Source organism: Pediculus humanus, genomic scaffold (genome assembly GCF_000006295.1).
Source record: "Pediculus humanus corporis 1103172107781 genomic scaffold, whole genome shotgun sequence".
Lineage (NCBI taxonomy): Eukaryota > Metazoa > Arthropoda > Insecta > Psocodea > Pediculidae > Pediculus > Pediculus humanus.
In genome coordinates this window covers 204,296-229,446 of record NW_002987376.1, presented here as the reverse complement: position 1 = coordinate 229,446, position 25,151 = coordinate 204,296, and the positions used below count along the sequence as shown (strand labels likewise).

The 25,151-nt window shown below is 29.5% G+C and overlaps 2 protein-coding genes across 2 annotated transcripts; one reads left to right on the top strand and one right to left on the bottom strand.

Annotated features, from left to right (window-relative positions):
• Window positions 1-57: 57 nt before the first annotated feature.
• Phum_PHUM363890 (uncharacterized protein) lies at window positions 58-20,779 on the bottom strand (the record flags this gene model as incomplete). The annotated part of the gene is made up of 69 exons (XM_002428071.1): window positions 58-225; window positions 279-486; window positions 569-714; window positions 795-1,019; window positions 1,085-1,324; window positions 1,417-1,737; window positions 1,824-1,971; window positions 2,043-2,200; window positions 2,287-2,422; window positions 2,504-2,673; window positions 2,756-3,079; window positions 3,154-3,355; window positions 3,476-3,645; window positions 3,729-3,956; window positions 4,060-4,258; window positions 4,333-4,797; window positions 4,875-5,099; window positions 5,162-5,351; window positions 5,473-5,665; window positions 5,727-5,898; window positions 6,061-6,116; window positions 6,188-6,425; window positions 6,505-6,742; window positions 6,816-6,909; window positions 7,000-7,227; window positions 7,300-7,563; window positions 7,711-8,179; window positions 8,288-8,527; window positions 8,635-8,834; window positions 8,927-9,205; window positions 9,290-9,551; window positions 9,668-9,977; window positions 10,083-10,227; window positions 10,320-10,646; window positions 10,769-10,822; window positions 10,924-11,018; window positions 11,129-11,218; window positions 11,425-11,577; window positions 11,637-11,824; window positions 11,895-12,043; window positions 12,130-12,348; window positions 12,441-12,625; window positions 12,724-13,151; window positions 13,231-13,444; window positions 13,555-13,727; window positions 13,814-13,953; window positions 14,031-14,278; window positions 14,374-14,518; window positions 14,607-14,894; window positions 14,971-15,193; window positions 15,342-15,496; window positions 15,581-15,655; window positions 15,895-16,179; window positions 16,255-16,490; window positions 16,580-16,842; window positions 16,945-17,034; window positions 17,143-17,381; window positions 17,451-17,637; window positions 17,713-17,840; window positions 17,924-18,163; window positions 18,256-18,464; window positions 18,551-18,842; window positions 18,947-19,135; window positions 19,213-19,399; window positions 19,511-19,837; window positions 19,924-20,062; window positions 20,152-20,347; window positions 20,458-20,661; window positions 20,732-20,779. The coding sequence occupies 69 exons, from the start codon at window positions 20,777-20,779 to the stop codon at window positions 58-60; spliced, it is 14,319 nt and encodes a 4,772-aa protein (XP_002428116.1).
• A 588-nt stretch (window positions 20,780-21,367) lies between these two features.
• Phum_PHUM363880 (KH domain-containing, RNA-binding, signal transduction-associated protein, putative) lies at window positions 21,368-22,614 on the top strand (the record flags this gene model as incomplete). The annotated part of the gene is made up of 4 exons (XM_002428070.1): window positions 21,368-21,575; window positions 21,823-21,944; window positions 22,036-22,152; window positions 22,315-22,614. The coding sequence occupies 4 exons, from the start codon at window positions 21,368-21,370 to the stop codon at window positions 22,612-22,614; spliced, it is 747 nt and encodes a 248-aa protein (XP_002428115.1).
• Window positions 22,615-25,151: the final 2,537 nt, after the last annotated feature.

The following is a 25,151-nucleotide window of genomic DNA, read 5'->3' as shown; positions in this document are numbered from 1 at the left end:
AGGAGTTGATCGATCGATCGAACGATTGGGCGTTCGAACGAACGGACGAACGTAATTTCAATCTAAAATTCCTTTGAGGTAAAATTGCCATTTAATATAAGGATTATAACATTCGACTACGAGGGTTCCCATAAATGAAAAACGTGGATCGATCGTACCCTCTTTGTTTTTCGTTAATTTTTCTAATGGTTTTAACTTTTCCAATCCGATAATTATATCGTATTCCTGTTTAAAAAAAAAAGGGAAAAAATTAAGAAGGTTTCACGTGTTCCCCCTACCTCCCCCTCCCCGTCGGGAAAACTCACAGCTTTGGGTAAAATGTTTTCCTGTGATTTTTTCAAATAAAATGCCGGATTATCAACAAACATGTAAAAATCTTTTGATTTGTTTAAAACGTTTTTAAAATTTATATTAATTTCATGTCCGGGTTTAATCAAATAAGGTCCCTTTGGAATGGGTTTCGTGCAAATTCCAGAAACTGGAAAACTAACGGTTGAAAAAAAAAAAATAATGATAATTTCTTTGTACGAAAATATTAGTTAGGGTGATGAAAGGTTGTGTTAATTACATGAAATTTCCAGCAACTTCGGATTCAACATAAACCGTCGCGATCGTCGTCGTCATATCTGATGGCTCGTATTTAATTGATATTTCCATTTCTTGTTCAGCACCGATTTGTTCAGTTTTATTAACGATGAATTCTTCAGAATCCGTCTGAACAATAATAAAAAAAAAAAAATTAAATCATAAGGCGAAAGGAAAAGGAAAAATGATGATGAGGATGATGGCATTACTTTGCAATTCAATATGGCGTTTGATTTGGCAAAATTTTTTATTTTAATTTTTTGAATTTGAAACGATCCTAAATAAGTTTGAAATAATCTCGTAGGTTCAGGTTGAGGTTCGAATGATATCAGATGAAGTTGACGCGGAAATAATCCGAGTTCGGGACATGTTGCATGCAATTGTTCGATTTCGTCGCTCGGATGAACGGGAGTGAATGAAAATTTTGCGTAAACCTGAAAATAACGAATTTTTAATTGAAAGAAAGAAAAATGGGAGGAGGGGAGGGGGAAAACAGGACACTTGCTTTTTCACCGGGATTCACTTGATAATTATTTTGTTCGAACGATATGTACGGGCTCGTGGATGATAATTTGTAGGTGATTGTTTTTAGAAGGGGATTTTCCAATTTGATTTCTTCGTGACACGTTTGCCTTACGCCACATTTCATCGTGAGAATTTCCAGGGGGCCACATTCGACTATGTTAAATGTGACGTCATACCATTTATATTCATACGTTTCGTTATTGACGAACGTCACCTGAGGGTAAATAAATAAATAAAAATATTTTCGTGGCGGGAGACTTTGGGGTGGAAGTAGGGGGGAAGGGGGGAGGGAAAATTTTTTTTTACTTTGAATTTTAACGTTCCTGGTTTGTAAGAGAAAAAATTTAATTTGTATTCTTTTTCGGCCAAAGGTTGCAAATCAAAATGTTTTAAACCCGAACAATCCCAAGACCGTTCGTCACGTTCTTTTTCCCGTGACGTACATTCAATGTCGACCAATAGCTTTTGGGGTTGTTGTAACCAGTTGCTGATTTTAAGGAGTTCGATAAATTTCGTTTTACTCGGTACTTCTCTGACTATGACGTCTTCCGCGTTGGGGGGAAGCGCAACACCGTTTAACACGTATAACAAACCGAGGCCTTGGGGTAAACAAAAAAAAAGGGATCCCTAAAAAAAAGAAAGAAAATTTAAAAATTGAAAATTTTATATTTTGATTTTGAGTTTCTTATTTCCTCCCGTTTTTCTTTTTTTACTTCGTGATAATTTTTATTCTTTGTCATAAATAATGGAGTATAAGTTATTTCGTATTGTGATTTCGATAATGGCGGCACGATCAACGCATCGTTTCCTTTAAAATATTCACCGGTAAATATAGGTATCAATTGCCATTCGCTTCCGGTTCTGTAATGAAAACAGGAAAATTTAACGGAAAATTTTTTATATAGAATTTTCTCGATTTTTTTTTTTTTTACCGATTTTCTATTTCGATTTCTTTCGTTGTCGTTTCTCTCACGTAACATTCAAATTTTAATATTTGTTGGGGATCCGGTAGTGAAACGCAACTTCCGGTCAACATTAATTCTTTAGAAGGATACGTTTCGTCTTGAGAAAGGTAAAACTGGCAATTTACCTGAAAAAAATGTTTGGATTTGTAAAAGCGATCGATTAGGTTCAGGTTCAGGTTGAGAAAGACAAATTTTGAAAATAAAAAAAAACCTTTTCGATGATGTTTTGTTTTATATGACTTGGAAAAAAAGTGATGGTTATTGTGACGGCTGCATCTGGAGAACAATAACCCGATTCTGGATAAATTTCAAAATCTTTATTTAAATTTTTTGTATCCCATTTAAATCTAAAACAAATTCCAGAGCGTTAAAAAGGAGGGGGGGAGAAAATTTGTGTTTGTTGTTGTCGTCGTCGCCATTTTCCTTACTTTGCTCCCTCGCTTCCAGAATTGATAATTTTTAATTTTAAAACGCTTTTACAATTTTTAACAACGGCTCCAAAATTAATTAGAGTACGATCTAGACATATTTCCGGTCCGATGCAACAACCTTCGATCATGCAAAGGGGTTCTGCTTTATCTTGATGTTGTATCGATACCTACGAACAAAAAAAATCGTACCTGTTTTTAAAAAGAGGTGATTGATCGATTGGTTATCGATCGCCCGGTTAAAAAATTTACCATTTCGGAAAAACGTGAAGAAGTTTTAACTTTTGGAGAAAAGGTAACGGTGACGTCGAACGTTTCCTGCGGTTTCATTTTGAATAGAGTCGATGGGGAAATTGTTAATACGTCGGACAAACGATGATCCACTGATAAATCAATAAAATTTTCATCGGATTTTGCCATGTACGAACCGGAAACGGGTAATTGATCGGAAAAACCGACGAGAACGTTTGCCGAAGCCAAACTTTTATTTATCAATGAAAATTTTCTTTTAACGTTTTTCCCCGCTTTAACGGCTCCCAATGAAATTATTGCATCTTCCGTATCTTTGAGTTCGACCTTTTTTAAAAAATGGATGGGTCACGAAAAAAAAAGGTAAAAGGTAAAAGGTTTCAAAGGAAAGTGTGACTTACTTTAAATTTCGTTCCCTGTCCTTTGAGTCTTATCAAACGTTCGTGAAAACTATTTATGACGATTTTAAATTTTTCATCGTAAACTATTAATTTCGTTGGATGAAAATAAAATAAAATTTTTATTTTTTCATTTGGTTTTATCGTCGGATATGGTAGGGAAAATGTAAACGCATTTGATTCCGTTAAAAAAAAACATTCCAATCTGGAAAATTAGGAAAAACGAAAGGGATGGGTGGAAAATAAGAAAAGAAAATTCAGAATCGTTAAAAAAGAAATTTTTTTCATTATGAGTTTAAAGGAAAAAAAATTTTTTGTTACAAACGTTAAATCTATAACGTCTTTGTTTTGAATAAACAATGGAACCTGATAATAACAGGTATCTCTTTCTTGTAAGAAACAATAACCGAAATCGTAGGTCGTGAATGAAAATTCGTAGGTCGGAGTCGTCGCGCACGCATTTATTAAAAAATTAAACGATGGTCCTTTGCTTATCTGGAAAAATATTCATCATATCGGTGTTGGAAAATTTTTTTTCCGGGTTTGGTAATGGAGTGTCATAATCATCATCATCTCACTTTTAATTTCAATGGAAAATTAATGAGGGATGATTTTTTAAAAAAAACCAAACTCAAAATGCATTTCCCTTTTGAAAATGATAAAACGTGTCCATTTTTAGGTGATAATTTTATCCTACAACTGTGTGATTCCAGAATTTTTTTATCGTATATCCAGTCGTAGTAAAATAATATTTTGGATACGCTTGTCAAAACGAAAGTTATGGATTCTGGACGATTCGGAGTTAGCTGAAAGAAAGAGAGAGAGAGAGAGAGAGAGAAAAGGATCGTGAGTTTTTCCAGGAAGTTTTCGAAACTTTTTTTTTTTTTTTTTTTTAAAAAGGAAAAAAACCTCGGCTCCAAAATCGATGACGTTATTTTTTTTCGTATTGACACGATGTTTAACATTATTAAAATCTTCGAAAAAAACGATGGGTTTAACAACGTAAACCATGGCTTCGACGGCAACGGTAAAAATTTCCTTTATTCCTTTGACTTTACATTTTAAATAAAAAATATTTTTCCCACCGGTTTTTCCAGTAAATGAAATTCTAAAAATAGAAAAGTCACGTGGTTTTAACGTAGGATTCGGTTCAAAAAAAAAAAGGTTTATTCGTTCATATACTTTATATTCAATTCGGAATGTTGTGATATTTTTCCAGACATGGGTTCGACGGTTAAATAATTGGTTCTTCCTTCCGAATATATGGAATCGTTTAAAAAATGAAAATCGAACGAAGAATTTTCATTATTGACCAATGTGAGAAAATCATCGGATGTCGAACCGATAAATGTTGATTTTAAAACGACGTGAGATGATAGAAAATACACGGAAGGTTCTCGAACGTCTGTAACGATTAAAAATAAAGTTTCGACTTCGTGTTCTGGAATTTTAAATTTCCAAAACGATTCGAATAATCCGATTTTTTGCGACACGAAATTAAAATGCATTTGCTGTTGTCGTCCCGCTTGAATTCTACCATCGCTTGTCAGACAGTAAAATGTTTGTATCGAATCCGGTTGGATTTGTGTTGAATTTATCCAGGAAAATGTATAATCGTTTTCCGTCGGATTTATGACGTAAAATTTTCTGGAAAATTTTATATATATAATCAATTGCAATCCCTTTTTTTAAGGAGAAAAAGTTATCTGTGCATTATTATTTACATGGGAACCGTGTGTCCAATTCCTAAAACTTTGACTTCTATCGTTTTCGTATCAGGATCCAAAGGTAAACCTGGAGCGCAACCTATTGGTCCAGGCCTGGAAAAATCTCGTCTTCCACTTTCGAGATAATCGCTTTCTGGTACGTTAAAATGACAATAGGGCATCGTCGAGGATGCTTCTAATATTATTTCAGGTACTTTACAATCGGGATGAAGGCTGGGAATTCTGGAAAAAAAATTTAAATTTAACTCGTGTTGTTTCGTTTTGGAAACGTTTTTATCACTCACTGCATTTTCAATATGGCGGTGTATTCGTTAACGTCCATCGGTGAGAAAACGATGTTGAAATTCGTTTTATTTCTCGGTGGTATTAATCCGTAGGAATTTTCCAGCGCGAACGGATTGTACGGACAGGGTTTTAAATCTTCCACTATTTTCATCTCATTTTTATTTTCACTTTTCAAATCCATGAGGGATGCTTTCGGTGGAAAATAATCCAATCGATTGATTAATGACTTTATTAACGCTCAAGCAGACGAATTATAAAAAAAATTAAAGAAATTTTTTACCACTGGACAAAGGTCTCGGTTTATTAATACTTCTACTGGATAAACAATTTCTAATTGTTTGAATCGGACTCGTTGAAGGTTTTTCCAGCGACGAAATAATTTTTTTCTCTTCTTCTTCCATTTTATTATTTTTCAACGGCCGCGTTTTCACCGACGTGACGGTTAATTTATATTCTAATGTCACGTTACCGTAATTTTCTAACGTCACGGTTTGTATGCGAGTCTGGAAAATTTATATTTTTAGTTGATTTTTCTGTTAACGCGATTGAAATTTCAGGTATTACCTGAAACATGAACGTATTTTTAAATATGACGTGTGTCGTTTCGCAATACAAACGAGCATAATCCGCATTTCCGGATAAGCTCAATGCTAAAACTCTCGTCGTTTCCGGAATTATTTCGTGTGGTGGCTCTTCTTCGTTCGTATTTTGTTTTTCATTGCGATGAGCGGAAGTGCTGAGAAAATAACGACGCCATTATCATTTCCGGTCGATAAATATGAAAAAATGAGACACTGATAGATCGTACCTTACTTCCAAATTTATTTTTTCATTTGGACCCGATAAATCAAATTTTTTTTTTTTCAAAATTTTTTTACGTGATAATCTTGAATCCCACGATAGATTCGGTAACGATTCGAATAATATTTTATTTAAGGTACAATTTAACAATACCTGAATTATAAATGATTACGTAATGTCTCGTATTTTATTTAGAAAAAGAAACAGAAAACAAAATTCATTACGTCATCTAATTCCACGGGTTCATCCGGTGAAAAAATTATTAAAATTTCTTTAAACGAATTGGGATACAAAAATCCTTTCGAGGGGGATACGATTATGTTTTGAATTTCATCCCAATCAAATTTAAAATAATCCTTATCGGTTTTATTTGATAACCTTAGTAGTACTCTTGATTTTTTTTTAACGAAACAATCATTGAACGTGAGGGAATAATGTCCGGGAGAAGTACAAACGGATGACCTGGAAGAAAAAAGGTTCGATTAATCGATCAACCGGAAGTAAATTTTTTTTTTAATAAATATTAGAGATTTTAATTTACGTCGAATCGAAATCGTTTTCGTTTGCGAAAGGAATGGATTTGCGAATTTTTTCAATGATGACATCATCGAAAAAACCATCTCCGGTTAATTTATAAGTTAAATTTTCAAATGGATTATCGATGGAAAATAATTTAATTTTAGACGAATAAGTTTTCACTTCTTTCGGTGTGAACGATACCATAAATTCGACGACGTCACCAGGTTTCGTTGATACTATCACGGTGTGATCAATGGGTTCTGTAAAAAAAAAATGGCGCGATTAATTTAAATCAATTTTTTTTTTTTCGAAAAAAAAAATGAAAATCCTTACTTTTCGTTTCCCACGCTTTTAACATTTCTTTTGTTTTTTCCGTTGGTATCAAAGTGTAAACTTTATCTTCGTTATTATACATTTCAACCACGACCTGACACAAATTTATTCAATTTTTTTAATTATCAGGTATTATTTTTTATAATAAGATAAATTTTCTCCAGTTTAAAAAAAAAAAATTTACCTTACAAGATAAAATTCCAGAATTTGTAAATGAAATGAGCGTTTTGGAATTTTGATTTGGATTTATTGGTAAAAAATTAACAAGAGTCGAACCGTCTGGTAATTTCGTTCCAGGTTCGACGATTTCAATTTGTGGTAAAACTCCATTCCCGTATAAATTGAATATTTTAATTTTATCACCGATATTTCGCGGCATTTCTAACGTTATCATCAATTGTCCCGTGTATTCCTGTTTAAAAAAAAAAAATTTATTTATTTAAATTATTTATTTATTTTAATGTTAACAGAGTTTGAAACTCACTTGTATGGCTTCGGGTCGAAATGTTATTGTCAAAGTACCAAAATTATAAGGTTCGATGATTAATTCTTTTGGTGACAAGGTGAATATTTCAGGTTCGGCACTTTCGTTTTCTTTCCTATTTGTTTCTGTTAGGTTGGCAAACACGTGATTCTCGATAAATCCAAGGTTTTGTAAATGTATTCGTGCTTCCATTGTTTTACACAGGCAAGCGTTTTTAAACGAAAACAAATTTTCCTCTTCTGTAAATATTGTATACGATTCAAACTGCGGGGGGGAGGGGGGAAGGAGAGGGGGAAAGAAAAAGAAGAAGAAAAAACGTATAAATTGTTTATTATTATACATCGATGAATTTTTTTTTTTTTTAAATAAATTTACCTTGGTCGAACAATTAAAATCGGATTCTTTTTTTACGATGAAATGTTCTCTAAACGTAACCTTATGATTGTCGAAATCAATGTCAGGTACGCAACCTTCACCTTTTAAAATAACATTATTTACGTTTTCCAAAGCAGACGGACTTTGCGTGAATTTAATAGTTACATTTTCTTCGAAAATTTTCGCTTCTTTCGGACTAAAAGTCACTTGAACCTCAAAAGATTCTCCGACTTCGATGATTCCACTCGGTGGGAAAATTTCAAAAGGGCCAAAATTTACAGGTACTAAGGATTTTTTCACTTTGTCTTCGAGTCCTTTGGATGATGCCGTTGGTTTTGTTGGTTTTTTAACTTTGTTATCAACCGTTTCCAAAGTCCCATCTTTAACTTCAAACGTGAATGATAAAGGAAAGTATCCGTTATTTGTAAAATGTAAAATTTCCGTAATTGTAAAATCCACTTTATAATAACCAAAATTAAATTCCGGGTAAGGACTTATTTTGTAACTGGAAAAAAAAAAAAAAAAACAACCTCTTATTTTTATAATTATTATTATTTTTAATGTAATCATAATCAATTTTTTTTAAAACTTGAAACCTCCTGTTTGTTTTTACCTCGGCAAATGAGAATTTAAAGAAACGCAAATCGGTATTTTTGCGATCAATTCATTTCCTTTATTAGGTTCTAAAACAATTATGCTAAATAAATTTTCTCTTTTCCATTCGATTTCTTTTTTAAGGTTGATACAAAAGGTTACGGAAATAGATTTCTCAGGCATTATTTTTCCTTCAGTCGGCGTAACAGACAAATAATCGTCTTTTAACACGAAAAACAAATCTTCATCTATGTGTATCCTAAATCACCGAATTTTCACCGAAAATAAAAATGAAAAATATTTTTTTTGTTTTTAATTTATTCCTTTTTTTTTTTTATTAACGGGTTTAAAAAAATTATTTATTACATGTAATCCAAAACGTATTTTCCAGCATTTTTCAATTGTAATATTTCCGTGCAATCGGAATGAGCACGTATATTTCCTAAATCAATGTGATCGGAATTTTTTTTAGAAAAAATTATGTCGAGAGCAACATCGTATGCTTCAACACTAAATGGTAAAATTATTTGTTGTAATAAAATATTAGAGGTCGGTTCGTTAAAAACCTTACGGAAAAAAAAAAAAAAAGAAAAAAATTATTAACGTTAATTGTTTTATCAGGTGATTAGAAATCGAGGAGTCTTTTAGATTAACTTACTTCAATCAAAAGAGGTTCGTTTACTAAAGTTTGAACTTCGGTAGCGCTATAATAAATTTCAATTGTACGATTACCTCCTGGTGATAGGAAACAGTGAGTCATTGAAAATTCAAAATTATGTTCCAATTTTCTAAAATCCGATAGTTTAACATAAAGTGGAATTAATGTTTCATTAATTAAAACAATCTGACGATAACTCCGTCTATGTAGTAATATTTTATCAAAATTAATAGATTTAGGCTCGACTCTTATACTAGGTTTAACTCCTTCAAATTTTACCTAAAAATATTTTCATTTCGTTTTTTTTTCCCTTCGTATGTAATTGAGTATGATTGATTGTTTTTTTCTTCTGCTTCTACTTACGGTAATTTTTTCTATTTTGGGATTATTTTTAACGGCAAATAATAAATTTTCAACGACGGGACCAACTTTATTGGGTCGTGCCGTCACGCCTAATTTTTTAGATTCTTGAGGAAGTAAAACTAGAGTGTTTGTATCGATTTGCAAATGAGGCCATTTAACATTAGTTTCTGACGAATTATCATCGTTTAAAATAATTTCTAAATAAACCGGATGCAACGATATGTTTTTTATTGTAAATTCTGTTTTTTTTTCAAAAACTATGCTGTCGAAATCAAGGGGAAAAAAAAAAAAAAAAAAAAAAGTAAATATCATTAGTTCCGATTAATCCTCTTCGGTGCATCTATCATTCTTCGTGTAGAGTTTTTTTTTTTTTTTTACCAATCATTAAAAGTTTGAAGAAAAATAATTTGTCCGAAATTAAATGCGTCCTCGTTGTAAAAATAAGCGCAAAAAACGGGTTCGAGAACGGGAGGGATTTCGTAGACCAATGGAAAAATAACTTCCGGTGTCATGTCGATTCGGGGAATCTCACATATTCCCTTACAGGAAACGACGTATTTAGTATCCCAGTTAACTAAACTTATCCAATATTCTTCTTCCGTTACACCAACTTCTTCCGGAAAATATTTCACGCGACAGGTAATAATATCACCCGGTTGAAGTACCCAACGACTTTTAAATACACTACCTACAAAAAAAAAAAAAAAAAAAATTTAATTTGGAATTAGAATTTAAATTTAAATTTACGTATATATATATATATGGCGGCGGAAATAAAAGAATGAAATCTCACTTTCAATTTTCGAACTTATATTTCTTTGACTTAAACTTTTGCTCCCCATTGAATTTCTCGTTTCTAATTTTCTTTGTTTCAATGATCCGCTTCCTTTTTTTTTATTTCTAACACTCATTTGTGATGCTGATCTCGCCGTTATTTGCTAGTAACAATAAAAAAAAGGGTAAAAGGGTAAAAGGTTAAAGGTCAAACAAATAAATGAGGGAAACGGGGGGAAAAAAAAAAAAATGATACCGTCGAAGCCAAAGGTATTTCCATTAAAGTTGTTAAAGAGTCTTCAATATTTATACTTTCTGTGACGTTCGGTTCGGCTATGGCCATTGTAAAAATCGGAGTCAAAATCGGTCTGTTTCTTAATTGCGGACAATGAACGACAGCAAAATCAAGGCCATCTGTTTTTGCCAAAGGCCACGAATCCGATTCTTCAGGTACGTAACGTTGTTCGAGAACGGTTTTTAAATGACAGCAAACTCTCGAAAATAAATTTTTTTCCGGCCTTGATAAATCAACCATCCACAAGTGGATTCCTTTTGGGGGATTTTCAAATTTTGCCGATATGCTCTTGAAAAAAAAAGGGGGGGGGGAAAATTATCGATTTAAAAAGAAAATAAATTTAAAAATTAGATGGAAAGAGAAAAAGGAAAAAGGTAGGATTAGAAGGAAAAGGAGAAGAAAAATCTTACGTCAGAAATTTTAGACATTTTTTTAATACTTTTATTATCTGGAATATTATCGGCCTGGAAAAAAAACACGATGTTTGTACTAATTATTATTATTATTATTATTATTATCATTATCCGGATTTTGATGAATATATATTTATTGAATTGAAACGCACAATCGGTGACGTAATTCTTTGATCCCAATTTTCAATGAGAAATTTTATTTCGGAAAGTTCTTGATTGAAATCGATGAAATCGTTTTCTAGAGCATCTTTTCTATTTTTATCTAAAAATTTAATTTAATTAAAAAAAAAAAAAATGTCGGTAACGATCGAGTATATAAGAATTAAATTTTTCTTATTGTAAATCAAACACTCGTACTTGATTTTTCTTCACTTTCGACTCTTGATGATTCGTCTCGAGCTTTTCCAGATTTTTCCAGATTTTTCTTTTTTTCCGCAGTTCCTTTACCTTTATTAAATTGATTATTGTTTTCCTTTTTATTTGCATAATCGAAACCCTTTCGAAATCGATAATGGAGGTTTAAAATTCAATTATTAATATTAACAAATTTTTTTTTTTATTGAGATTTTAACTCACGTCATTTTTATTTTTTTTAAAAAAATTATCGTAAAAAATTTTTTTTTTCTCATTGAAAATTTTAAATGATTCATGACGTCGATTTAAAAAAGTCGTTATTCCCAATTCGATTTCATCTTCCGTTAAATATTTGTCTTCGTATGGTAAAAATCTAGGCGGTTTTATTTCTTCTTCACCTTCTTCTTCTAATATACACTGTAACTTTTTTTGAAATTCGAGTTTTTCATTTTCTGTAAAAATTTAAAGGTTTTACTGGTGACATGACGGAAAAGAAAATTTTAAATAATACCTTTTTCCAATTGAACTTTAAGAATGTTGCTATTGTGTTGAAAATAATTATTTAGTAAAATAACAACAATTATATCCGCAACGTTTCCTGCTGCTTCTAACAATGTAATCAATGCTGTCGTTGGAGTAGGAAAAAAAATACTGTTTAAATCTTGTATAACAATTCCTTTCGGCAATTCGATAGACAACCTGAAAATAAAAAACAATTCGTTATTTTTGTGGCTAAAAAAAAAAAAATAAGGTTTCTGATGATACGTACCTGAATTTTAATATTTCTGCAATCAATTCTCCAGGTATGTCAATCAAAGGTTCGTACACTATGGCAGGTTTTAAAAAAATACTTTTGTCCTTTCTCGAACTTTCACTTTTTATGCTGTGACTTCTAGCCGATGTCATTTTATTATCCGCCTGTGGTTTTCTATTTAATTTAAAATAATTTAAATTTAATAAATTATTTATTATTATTATTATTAATTACGTATCGAATAACGAACGTACTTTAAAGCAGCAATCGCTTCGAATTTTTCTAAAAGTTCTTCGTAAGTTTTATTACCCGAATCAATTTCCGATTCTTCTTCGCATTTAGACGTTGTATCCGATTTTGGATCAAGGTACGTGTGATAGGCTTCTTCGATTAATTGTTTTGCTGTGATTCCAGCCTTACAACGACCTAAAGCAGCTTCTTCGACAATTAACTGATCGATTCCTTTAGCCTTGAAAAAAAAATAAGAGAGAGAGAGAGAGAGAGAGAGAGAGAGAGGAAGAATTTTTTGTGTGTTTAACATTTTTGTAACTTGATATATACCTTCAAATTTGCTGTCAAGGCGGCTTGATTAGACAGCTGAGTACAATTTGTAAATGGAGCCCCGTGAAATATGATGAGTAAACCTTGAGTATATTCTTCTGTCGGAGGAGGTGGAACAATTGCTTTGATTGCAGATTGAATGGGATCATGTTTAAGCTCTGATTTTGTAAGGGTTTTTATGTATTCTATGCAACAACAACAACAACAACAACAAAATTTTTAGAATGTTTTAGAATGTTTTTGACAAATTCGAGAATTATCCATGTGCGTGTACACGACTAACTTTGTAACAATTCTTCTATTTCAGCAGAAGTTTTAGCTTGAAATAATGTTTGTATACTGCCATCCATATTATCAGGAATGGTGAGTCTACTCGAAATGAAACTCATACGTTGTTTCGAATTAGATTTCGAAGTGCTGAATAATTTTTTTTTTTCGTTATTTGAAAATTGACTGGAAGTTTTGGGCGTGTCGTAAATTGGAACATCGGAATTTGTGGGTATCAAATAAGAATTTTCCTCGCTCGGAGGAATCGCCGGTAATTCGTCGTCTCCTTGAAAATGATTATTTAAATTTTCCAACAGCGTTTGATAAAAATTAATTAATTCAATGGGTAAACCTTCTCCCGGTTTTCGTATGGGTAATAAAATTTCTGGAGTTTGATAATAAGCACAAACGGCTCTTAAAATTTTATCTTCTTCGAAAATTTGCCTGGGTGAAAATTTCAACAAAAAAAAGAAAATTATTTGGTTTTTCCTTTTTTACGAGAGTGAACGCAGCATACACTTACTCGTCGTATGCTGGAAAATAAATTTCGATCGGAAAATCGCATGGATTTTCAATAGTGAAATATTTTTCCGATTTATTCGGATATGGTATTATAGGTCCGAATAAAAATTTTTTGTCCGATATTTTCAATTTAGGTTCGACTCCTTTTCCAAACGCATCGATTTTTAAATCGTTTAAACCTTCCGATGTTTGTACGAGTATGAGCGATTGAAATTCTTGCTGATTTTATAAAAATAATTTTGATTTATGAGGTTGTCAAAAGTCATGAAATTTATTTTGTTTTAATGATAATAATGATAATAATAAAGAATTAATTTTACCTCACCGTCTGGTCTAAATGACACTTGTACCGTATTATATTCGTTTGGATAAATAACTCCAGAATTACGATTCACGTTAAATATTCTCGTTTCGCTTACGTAATTGTTAGTCGAACGTAAATAAACTTCCGAGTTTTTTTTAAAAACTGATATGGACCAAAATGCTGGAACTAATCCTCTGTAACCAATATTTAAACATTTTTTTCTAAAAAAAAATATATATTTTCACAAGAGGGGTGGGGCGCGGCGTGTTTTTCGACTTACGGATTTTTAAGTCTTAAATTAAGTACTCTGCAACATCCGCATTCGACTATACCAAAATTTATTGCATACAACGATGGTGTTATGTGGGGATACGTGACGGTTGCGGTGATTTTTATAGGTATGATAGGTCCGTAGTAAACCTTAAAAAAAAAAAAAAGGCACGAGTAAAAGTTGATTGTCCTCGTAAAAAAAAAAAAAAAAAAATTTCTTATCCAACCTCTAAATAAAAAAATTTTTCTATATTTATTATTATATCCGGATACATTGATTTTTTTGGCGCGAATTTTAACGCAATTGAAAATTTATTTCCGGTTGAAATCTCGCGACGATTTCGGAGTTTTAATGTCAGACCACATTCTTTCAAATCTGAATCTATTTTTGAATAAATGACGGCAGGAAAAGGACCGAAATTTGATATTTCAATGATTTCATCTACGATTCGTCCGACTATGACGACGTTCAAATCTAAAATTTGACGTATCAATTATTATTATTATTATTAATTTGATGATGTGCATGTAAGTCTTTCGTGAGAAAGGTTTTTACAAAGCTCTTCTTACTTTTTTCATATTCTGGTACAATAAAATCGGGAATACTTCTGACAAACATTCCAGCGTTCGGTTTGTTATCTTGCTTGATCAATGTCGAAATCAAGGCTCTTTCAATGGCAAGTTCAAGATCAATGGCGGGTGGTAAACCGTTCTCCTTAAAAAAAAAAAAAAAAAAAAATTAAATAAATTACGGAAAATTTTTTTTCCCCTTTTTTCCCTAACGTTATGTTTTAAGGAAATACTTTTTCTCCAACAATTTCCCAATCTGATTCGGAATCATTTGAATCTTCGCAACTTAAAAAATTACTTATTTGACTTTCTTGACTTCTGTAGGGTTTAACGTCGGGTATTTCGCCGCATGAAAAATTTGATTTCGAACTAAGGTACCAATCGGGAGTGATGTTAGACACTGAAAAATATGCTATTTCCGGGGGTACTTTTGCCAAAGCCGGCCTTGGTAGATGAATATATACTTGTGGAAAAGTCGCTTCACCGTAAATTGTTATAATTTCTAAATCTAAACAGTCTAACTAAAAAAAAAGAAAAATCCGTAAAAATTTATTATGAATATGTACGGCGGGTAGTGGCGAATAAACACGTACTCACTTGAATAGTAAATTTTTTTTTAAAAAATCCTGGATATCTTTGCTGATAGGTTATTTTTATATCAACTTCAGAAAATGGAGAGATTGTTCCTACCAATGGATTAACGATTACTCTTCCATAATTTTGATCGCATTCTTTCGAAATGGGTAAAAAATCCTCATTAACTTCGAAATCGATGGGCATGTTTCCATGATTGCTAATTTTTAAAGTTTTACTTTCCGGCCTGTAAAACAACTGAAACATATTTTTTTGCTGTCGTTAAAACATGTCCTCATCGTTAAAATTTTAATTTAACTAAAAATTTAATGGAATTTACTCTTTTTTTAAAATTTATTTCGTTGTTTTCGATTTTATAACGTAAAAAACTTGACGAAGCGTTTATTTTAATGGTTTCTGTCGGTCCCGATTTTATTTGTACTTTTGCTTCGATGTGATAATTTGCGATAACGTTCGGGCAAAAGGTAACCAATAAAACTTGAGATGAAAATTTTTCTAATTTTCCTTTAAATGGTATTATATCGCACACCTAAAACAAAAATTTTTTAATCGTTAGAGGATAGTCACGAGGAAAATTAAAAAAAATGGAATAACTTTATTATTATGATGTTACTCTTATGCATTCTGGAAGATTTCTTCCTTCGTCATCCGTATCGGAAGATCTCGTTGTTCTGTACGCATTTGTAAGCTCTTGATCGTATTTATATAAATTTCTCGTCAGGGGAAAAATATTATTTTTAATGTCGGTTTTACTAATTTTTATTCTCGATAATCTCAATCGTAATTCATTATTTTTATTCGGATCGCTGTTTACGACCGAATCCTAAAATTAAAAAAAAAAAAAAACAAAATGATTGATATTTACATTTGATAGGTAGCGATTGTTTACAAAAATTTGGTTTTTCTTTTAAAAAAAAAATTTCTTACTTCGTTTGAAAAAAATTCACAACTTGTTTCGCCGAAAATTTCCGAATAGTTTTCTTCTTCCGTACCTTCATATTCGATTAAATTTTTCGAAATGATATTCGGGCATTCGATATTACATTTTTCGACATTCCAAGCAATGTGATAATACACCGTTAATGGACTTACGTTCACTATGTATATTTCCTGACAATAGTTGGCAGAAAGTGGAACGTATTTAAAATCGACTACTTTTGGTAACAAAAACACATTTGGATAATTAACTTCACCCGTTAGAGGAATTTCAAACTGAAAATAACACGTTGTTAAGTTTTGTCATCAACATCGTAGGTAACACACACGCAAACAGAAACAATAAAAAACCTTTTTGAAATGTTCTAGAAAAGTGACTTTTAATGGTTCCGAATAAGTACGAGATAAAAATTTTGAATTCATTTGCGGTTCAAAAACTATTTTTAATGTTTGCTTTTCCTGACTATTTAAATAAAGTTCTAAAGAATCCGTTAATGAATCGTCGTTCATGTTTATTCGAAAATGATGCGCAATGAATATGTTCATACATAACGGAAGTTCAGACAAATTTTTTATTTGAATTTTATCTGGAAATAAATAAATAAAGGGGTTTTGATGTTTCAACACGCGAAAAAAAAATAAAAATTTTCTGAATACATAGGTTTTAATTATAAACCTTCCAAGTGTTTTTCGATTCCGTCGAATCCGACATTATACCAAAATTGTAATTTATTTTTGTCAAAATCAATTAATGGTTCGACAAATTTAGCCGAGATGACACTCGTAAAAAGTAATTCTCTTATCGATAACGCAATCGATGCAAAACAATAAAATTTTTGTTCGAAATAACCCAATGATGAACTTTGTGCTATTAAATACATTTTTACACATTGTCCAGGTAATATGTCGGCTTTGGGTGGTTCCAAAATAAATTGAAAACTGGAATAAATTACAATTTTTTTTTAATGGAAAAATAATTTAAAATAAAAAAGTAAAATATAAATTTACTCTGGAGGATATATATATTTTTTGCTTATAAACTCTGATAATTCTTCGTAAGGAGACCATATCAAACTATAAGGTTTCACACCTCTATTTTCTACTAAAATTTCAAATTCGTATTTTCTTCGACTGAAACACATAAAAAAAAATGTCTGTGTATTTTTCCCTTTAATGATAATAATAATAATAGTGAAATGAAAATTTTTTTTTTTTTTTTTTTTTTGGTTTACTCTTTACCTGAAAAGAGTTCCGATTTCGTGTGCGGGAGTTAATTTCGGTGTCATCGCCAAACTACTTCCAATTCCAAAAGCGCTCAAAGATATACTTGAAATTTTTCCATTGTGAACAGATACCTTAAGAGTATCTTTAAATTTTCCTCTGTCATTTAAAAATAAATCGATCGGTATTGATATAACTTCAGCTGATGCAAGAGTGAAGGTGGAGGGTGTTACACTCCAGGGTGAATCTCCTTTAACCTTTGGAAAAATTAATGATTTTAGTAATGATCGGTTAATTTTGTTTAACTTTTAGTAAATGATTCTTACTAAATAAATTTGAACCGAAGCCGGGATTGGGGAGTCGTTTGAAAAATCTAAAAATTTTCGACTTTGTTCCAATAGGGGAATTTCTCCCCAATTTAAACTGTTTGCCGAAAACGTTACAACGGGTCCTTGTCCTGTGCAATATATTTTACTAACTTCGTGATATCTGTCGTTTCCAAAAACTAATATGCTTGAAATTTTAAATTAAAAAATTACAAAAAAAAAAAAAAATTATGTTTGGTCTCGACAAAAAGTTATGATTTACTTTATCGGTATTTCTTGCCATCCAACAGCGCTTGTTATGATCGTGATATCGACTTTTATAGTTTCACGTGGTTGTATAATACCTTGAGGTATATTAGCAGAATATGTTACATTTTCTTCTAAAAAAGGCTTCAAAAAGAATAAAAAGTAAAGGTGTAAGACTATAAATTTTTAATAAGGAATGTTTTTTTCTATTTTCAAATAGTTCTTACATCCAAAGGAACAATGTAGAAAAATCCAGAAACTTTTGAAACGTTTGTCAGTGCTAAGGTTCTGGTATATGGAAAATTTACAAAACAAAAAGGTATATTTATAGATTCGGGAAGGACTTTAATGGTTGCAATTACACAACGATAAGTTATAGGACAAGTAACTGAACCCGTTTCTGAATCCCACATATTCATTTTCAAATGAGTACTAAATGCTCCTGATTTATTAGCCGTTAATGTTAACTGTGAAACGATAAAAAAAAAGTAATTATAAAATGATAAAAAAATTTGTTTTTTTAAAATTTATTTATTTAAAATTTTTAAATCACCGTGACTTTTTTACACGAAAATGGTTCTACGACGCTTTCTCGTGGTTCAATTTGAAATTCTTTCGGAAAATCGGATACTGACGGTTTAATTTTAGCCGAAGCAAAAGTATTATAGGAAATGCTGGGATACCTTCCATCGGATAGTACAACTAATGAAAATGTTACAGGTACTACTGAAAGGTTTGAAATTGTAACTTCTCGCACCGTTGGTGTGCCTGTGTTTATTAAAAAAACTACATAAGTCGTATACAATATTGGATATTCAATATTCGCATTGATAAACGATCATAAATGATTTTACCGAAAGGTACGGTTTCAAAATTAATTCCACGTTTGTCGAAATGCAATACAGGATTTACAACTTTACCAGTCAATACGAATGTAACTGGTTCTTCTGATTCGGCAATTATAAACGTTAATTTTTCAAGAAATTCTCCATTTTTATTACTCGTAAATGTCACTAAAAATCCACCACATTCTTCTGGATTTAAATACCTCGAATGCGGTGTCACTTCTAATTTTCCACCGAAAATTGTGTTTTCTTCTTTGTAATCGATTCGTCCAGGAATGTCTCCTTTATTAACGGCTATTATCTGCAATTAACAAAATTTTACAAGTAATACCTTTCACAAAAAATAAAATGACGTCATGTAAAAATAATTCTTGCCTCGTACGTATGACTCGAACATAAATAAACATAATCAATATCTAATGTTGATGGTGATACAATTATTTTCGGTCCCAAACCTTGTCCTTTTAATTGTAAAGATAATCTATTTTCACGTCCAGAAACTTCCAAATAAGCTTCTGCTGTAAAAAATTTGCATTCTTTTGGTTCAAATGTAACCGTTACTTCCACGTGACTTCTTGGCCAAATTTCACCTTTCTGTCATTAAACGCAAAAAAATATAAATCGTTATTACGAGGAAAAAAAGAAGAAAAATGATTTATAAAAAATTTTACCAATGGTGTTATTTTAAAAGCTTTATTTGTAAAACTAAATTCTTCTTTCTCTAATATGAGACATTCATCTTGTAATATTCTTTCACATAAAAGTTTATGCCTTTCAGCATCTCCTAAATTAAAAAATTGCGTTTTTGTATCTTTAATTATTTCTAATTCTGCTATATCCGAATATTTTTCTCTCAAACTGAAATGAATTGAATTTTTCTACTTATTACCATCATAATTAATTATAAGGGGTTTACATTTTGTCAATGTTTTTGTATAAATTCAGGTTCGAAAAAAAAAAATGTCTTACTTTTCTATCATGGTTTTATCATCTTCTAAAAATTTATTTTTTTTCCATGAATATTTTACAACGCTAGAACTATTATTGAATAAACGTACAGTTTTACATCTTTTTAAACCGTGAAACGTATCCTCGTACATTAATGAATTTTTTTCTAAACGTATGCTAGCATTTTCTGCCGATCCGTGAAGCATAACGGTTAATTTTTCTCCCGTTTCTAAAATAAGATAGAGTTTACTGGTCACTTCGCCAAGTTTAGCTGATTCAAATGTAACATTTAACAAAAGTGATTCTTGAACGTTTAAAAATCCTTTAACGGGATTTACTTTGAATGGACTGGAAAAAAAAAATTTTTATTAATAATATATTTACAATAGTTTTGTTTGGATTAATAAATTGGAAACGATTGAGAGAAAAATTACCTTTTGGTGATGAAATGAAAAGATGCAGGTACCTCGCCAATGTTACGAATTACCAAACATTTTTCACCGGCTAGTTTAATTGGAGAAGGATTGACGGTTATTTGATTTGGTATGTCTAAAATTGCTCTTGGTCCAATGGCTGAACAAATAAATCATAATTAATTTATTATTTTTTATTATTCACACATTATCAAACTAACTTATTAGGTATAATTTTCACTGGCATACCTACAATGGGTACTGTGAAATTTTCATTTTTGCATCTGAATTCAAGAGAATGACTGTAATCAATTTTTTCATTTGGGGTGAACGTTATCTTATATTCTGCTGCCAAACCGGGTGCCAATTTATGAATCGGTGTTCCCGCAGGAACTGCAGAAAAGTATAGGGATGGCGGACAGTTTATTTGTATTGGCAAAGATGTCTACAAAGAGAGAAAAGTACAAAACTTTAAATGAAAGGTTTTACATATATTTTTCCTTTACAAAAAAATTTTTGTTTTTTTTTTTTTTTAAATTAAAAAATGAGACTTACATTTCCAACGTTTCTTATTTGTAAAATTACACTTATTGTTGATCTATTTTCAAATTTTTGAAAAACAACTATCTGTGGTATAATTCTCAATTGTTTTGGATAATTATTTTTAAAAACGGCTTTATTATTTGGAATGGATTGCAGGAACTTATGCCTTTCTTCGGTTGTTAAATTCATTTCTTTATTAAACTCTGATGGAGTCAACTAAAAGAATTTTAAATTTCAATAATATTATTTTTAAACGGTAAAAATGTTTCTCTGTATTTAATGTTACCATAAAGTTTTCTTTTTCAACGTTTAAAATATTTGGTAATAATTCCATGCAATTATTGCTTTTCACAATTGGAAGCAAACTATTTTTATTTATTTCTTCATCCATATTTAATTTATTTGTTATATATATTTATATATATATTAATTAATAAAAATTGACTTGTAACTATTTATTTCAAACACTGTCATATTTAAGTTTTTTTTTTTTTTTTTTTTAATAAGATTTATTTAACACCAGAATAAATCAAAGCAATGCCTCCATTTTTATTCATAAAATTTTTTTAAAAAAGCTTAATTTTTAAAATAAATACAAAGAAATTAGAAAATTACCTTCGTTAAAAATAAATTTTTCAAATGATTTGCATCAAAATTAATTTTTTAACTTCAAAAATAGCATTTAATGTAAATTTAATTTTAAAAAAATTAAACGATTCGTTTTTGATTGTTCACAGTTACCATTTTGGCGCTCAAGTAAAAATGAAACTTTTGACGTTCAGAATATGGTTCCGCCATCTTTAACAGAAACGAGCGGGCGTCATTCCGCCATATTACACGTTAATTGACTTTAGCGACTCAAAAAAAAAAATATTCAACTAGTGATAAGTAATAACTATAAAAAATTATTACCCCTCTGGCCATGGCGTCTGTGGATATAAATGGTTTAATTAGTAAAACGCATGAAAACAAAGAATCAGAAATTTGTGGTGATTCAGATTGTAGTAAATATGATTCGGAAGATAGTCGGTATGATTCAAAAACTCTAGCGTATATAGAAAGTCTTGTAAAAGAAAAACACAATTTAAGCACAGGGACTTATCCAAACGCCAGCCGTTTACTGGATGAAGGTGATTTTAAATTAATTCAATAATGAAAATAGTGTTTAGTTTATAGGAAAAGGCGTGCTTTCTCGGTTATTTTATTTTAATAATATTCAATTGAAGCAAATAATTATAATAAAAAATAGATGATCATAACAAACAAAGATATTTAGGTCGTTCATTTAAAAATAATACCATTTTTTATAATCTCATATTTATTGGTCACTAATAATTAGTATATTGTATAAATTTTTGTAATGGTGTTTAATTTCAGAATTAAATAAAACAAAACAAAGTGGCTATCCGTCGAGGGATTATCGATATATTGATATATTTAGAGAAAAACCTGTTAAAGTTGTTGTTAAAGTATTGGTGCCCTGTAAAGAATATCCAAAGGTGAGAGCAACAGTAAATTTTTTTTTATAGCATTCAAATGAATAATTCTCAAAAAATTTGATTTTAATTCATGGCTGTTTAATTTGTATAGTTTAACTTTGTGGGCAAATTACTTGGTCCTAAAGGGAACACTCTTAGGAGGTTGCAAGAAGAAACAATGTGTAAAATGATTATATTAGGCAGGGGTTCTATGAAGGACAAGACAAAAGTAAGAGAGATTTAAATATTTTAAATATTGTATTCGAATAATAATCGTTCATTCATTCCTCCATTATGAAATGCATTGTAGTTAGGTTATTTCACAAAAAGAAATGAAAGTATTATGACTAATAAACAAATTCTTTAATTTAGATTTTAATTTACTTTTAAGGAAGAAGAATTAAGGCAAGGATTAGATCCTAAATTTTCACATTTATCTGATGATTTACACGTTGAAGTCTCTACTTTGGCTTCTCCATCTGAAGCACATGGCAGAATTGCATATGCTTTAAAAGAGCTCAGGAGATATTTTATACCCGATGCTAACGATGAAATTAGTCAAGAACAATTAAGAGAATTAGAAAGTTATGAATTAATGGAAGGAAATGGAGATTCAGAGTCTAAATCTAGAACAAAAACACAGACTGCCTTTAGAGGTGAAGTAAATACACTTTTTTATATACATATATAACCTAACCTATTAACGATATTGTCGAAGAATTTTAACAACAAACAAAATCGATTGTTATTATTTATTTTTTTTTATGTACATAACAATATTTTTAATTTAATTTACAGGTAAAAGACTTTTAAATGCTAAATATGCTGGAGGTGCATCACATGTAAAAGTTATGAATTTTTCAGATAAATCTAAAAATGTAGTCGGAACCAATAAAAACTTTTCATCTGGAGTGCCACATTTTCAAAATAATTTCGATCGTAGGAATCCAGTAAGGTTTGTTTTTAATATGTGTCATGCAATTTTTTTTTTTCTTTTCTTTTCGTGTACTGGAATAATATCGATTATTATCAAGTTCTTCTTTTTTTTTTCCAGTAGTAATAATAATAATAATGATAATAATAATAATATGAAAAAAAAAAAAAAAACACTTGTCCTGGCTTTAACTTTTTTATTGCTTATCACTTATTAATAATTAGTTTTCATTGTACATTTTTTAGCATTCAATTTAGTTAAATTATTTTATTTTTAGGCCTTATGAAAACTATACTAATGAATGTGGGCAGTTTCCTTACCAAGGTAGGTGTGATGACGTTAATGAAGCAAATTTTGTTAGAAAAAAAAAAAAAAAAAAAAAAAAAAATAGGCGTAAATTATTGTAAACTTTTCTCAGTCGGTTTAATTTTCACTCTTGTTCGTTACATTATTATTATTATTTAATTTATTTATTTATTTATTTTTTATTTTTTTAAATTGGAACTTACGTAAAAGTTTTCTTACCTACAACTTTTTTTTTATTAAATAATTTAATAATTTATTCATCATCATTATTATTTACAGAATCCCTTATTAACTCTTGACAAATTTTTTTTTTTTTTTTGTTATGTAATTTTCAAACGGACGATGATTCAATAATTGACACCCACACATTTGTAAACACGCACGCACGCGCACACGTGTACGTGTGTGCTTACGTCATTTTACCATCATTTTATTGTTATTATAATAATAATTATTATGATTATTTATTTATTTATTTTTTTATTTTATTTTAGTTGTATTGATTAACCATTTCAATTTTCTTACTTTTGGTTTTTTTATTTATTTATTTTGTTGTTTTTTTTTTTATTTTTTCAGAAAATTCAAGAGATCAGTGGAATAGGGGATATAAAATAACACCTGGAAGTGCACGCTTTCTCTCCAGATCTGCGCCTTACAATCGTTCAAATTGAGCACACCATTCAACACAAAAGTAAACAAACAAACAAACAAAAACAAATCAATCAACGAGGACAAACAAACAAACAAAAAAATAAATAAAAAATATTTTTCGGGAGGGACTAATAACTATTTTTTTTTTTTTTTTTTTTTTTTTTTTTGGGAAAAAAATTCCGAACCCCGTAAAAAAAAAGGAAAAAAATTTAAAAAAAAAAAAAAAATTTTTTTATTTTTTTACGTTCTTTATTCATTTATTGAATTAATAATAATAATAATAATAATAATAATAATAATAACGAAGGAATGAATGAATAGTAGTACCCCGACACCCTTGTAAATAAGTTGAAAGTATTATTTTATTTATTTTATTTTTTTTTTTTTTTTAAAAAAAAAAAAAATAAAAATAAAAAGTAATGATATTTATAATATTGATAATAATAATAATAATAAACTAATATTATTCCAATAGGGTAAAAATTAACACGTAACGAACGAGTGTAGTAGGAAAACTCTAATTAAATGTCAAAAAAAAAAAAAAAAAAATTTAAAAATTTGAAAAGAAAAAAAAATTTAAATAAAAAAAAAAAGGAAGAAATTATTTTACGATTAGTTTTAAAATTTAAATTTAAATTTAAATTTAAATTTAAAAAAAAAAAAGAAAAAAAATTTTTTTTCTATAATATTAACTGTTTAACATTTAAAAAAAAAAAAAAATTAATTAATTTAATTCAATTCATTTTTATCTAAAACTTTACATTTAACGAATAAAATATATAAAAAAAAGAATTGTATAATATCTTTTGAATTAATTAATATAACAAATAAAATAATAATAATAATAATATATATAAATAAATAAATAAATATATACATAATATAATAAATAAAACGTTTTGGTTTGTACATACATTTATGTATGTATGCTTTTAAAAAGAAGAATTACTTTTTACATAAAAGTATAAACAAACAATATTCGTTTTTTTTTTTTAATATTATTTTTAATTAATAATAATAATAATAATAATAATAATAATAATAATAATAATAATACGACTAACAAATAAAATTAATTGTGTAAATCATTAATTAGATTTTTAAAAAGTGAAATTTCTATTTTTTTGTCGAATCAGTTAATCATAAATTAGAATTTCATTTATTTTAATTATATTAAAATAATTCATATTATTATTATCGATTCACAAATTTTTGGGTGGATAAATAAATAAATAAATAAATAAAGGATAAAATTTAGGAGTCGTTATTTGTTATATAATAATAATAATGATAATAATACATATTTAAATGAAAATAGAAAAGAAAAAAAGGCACAC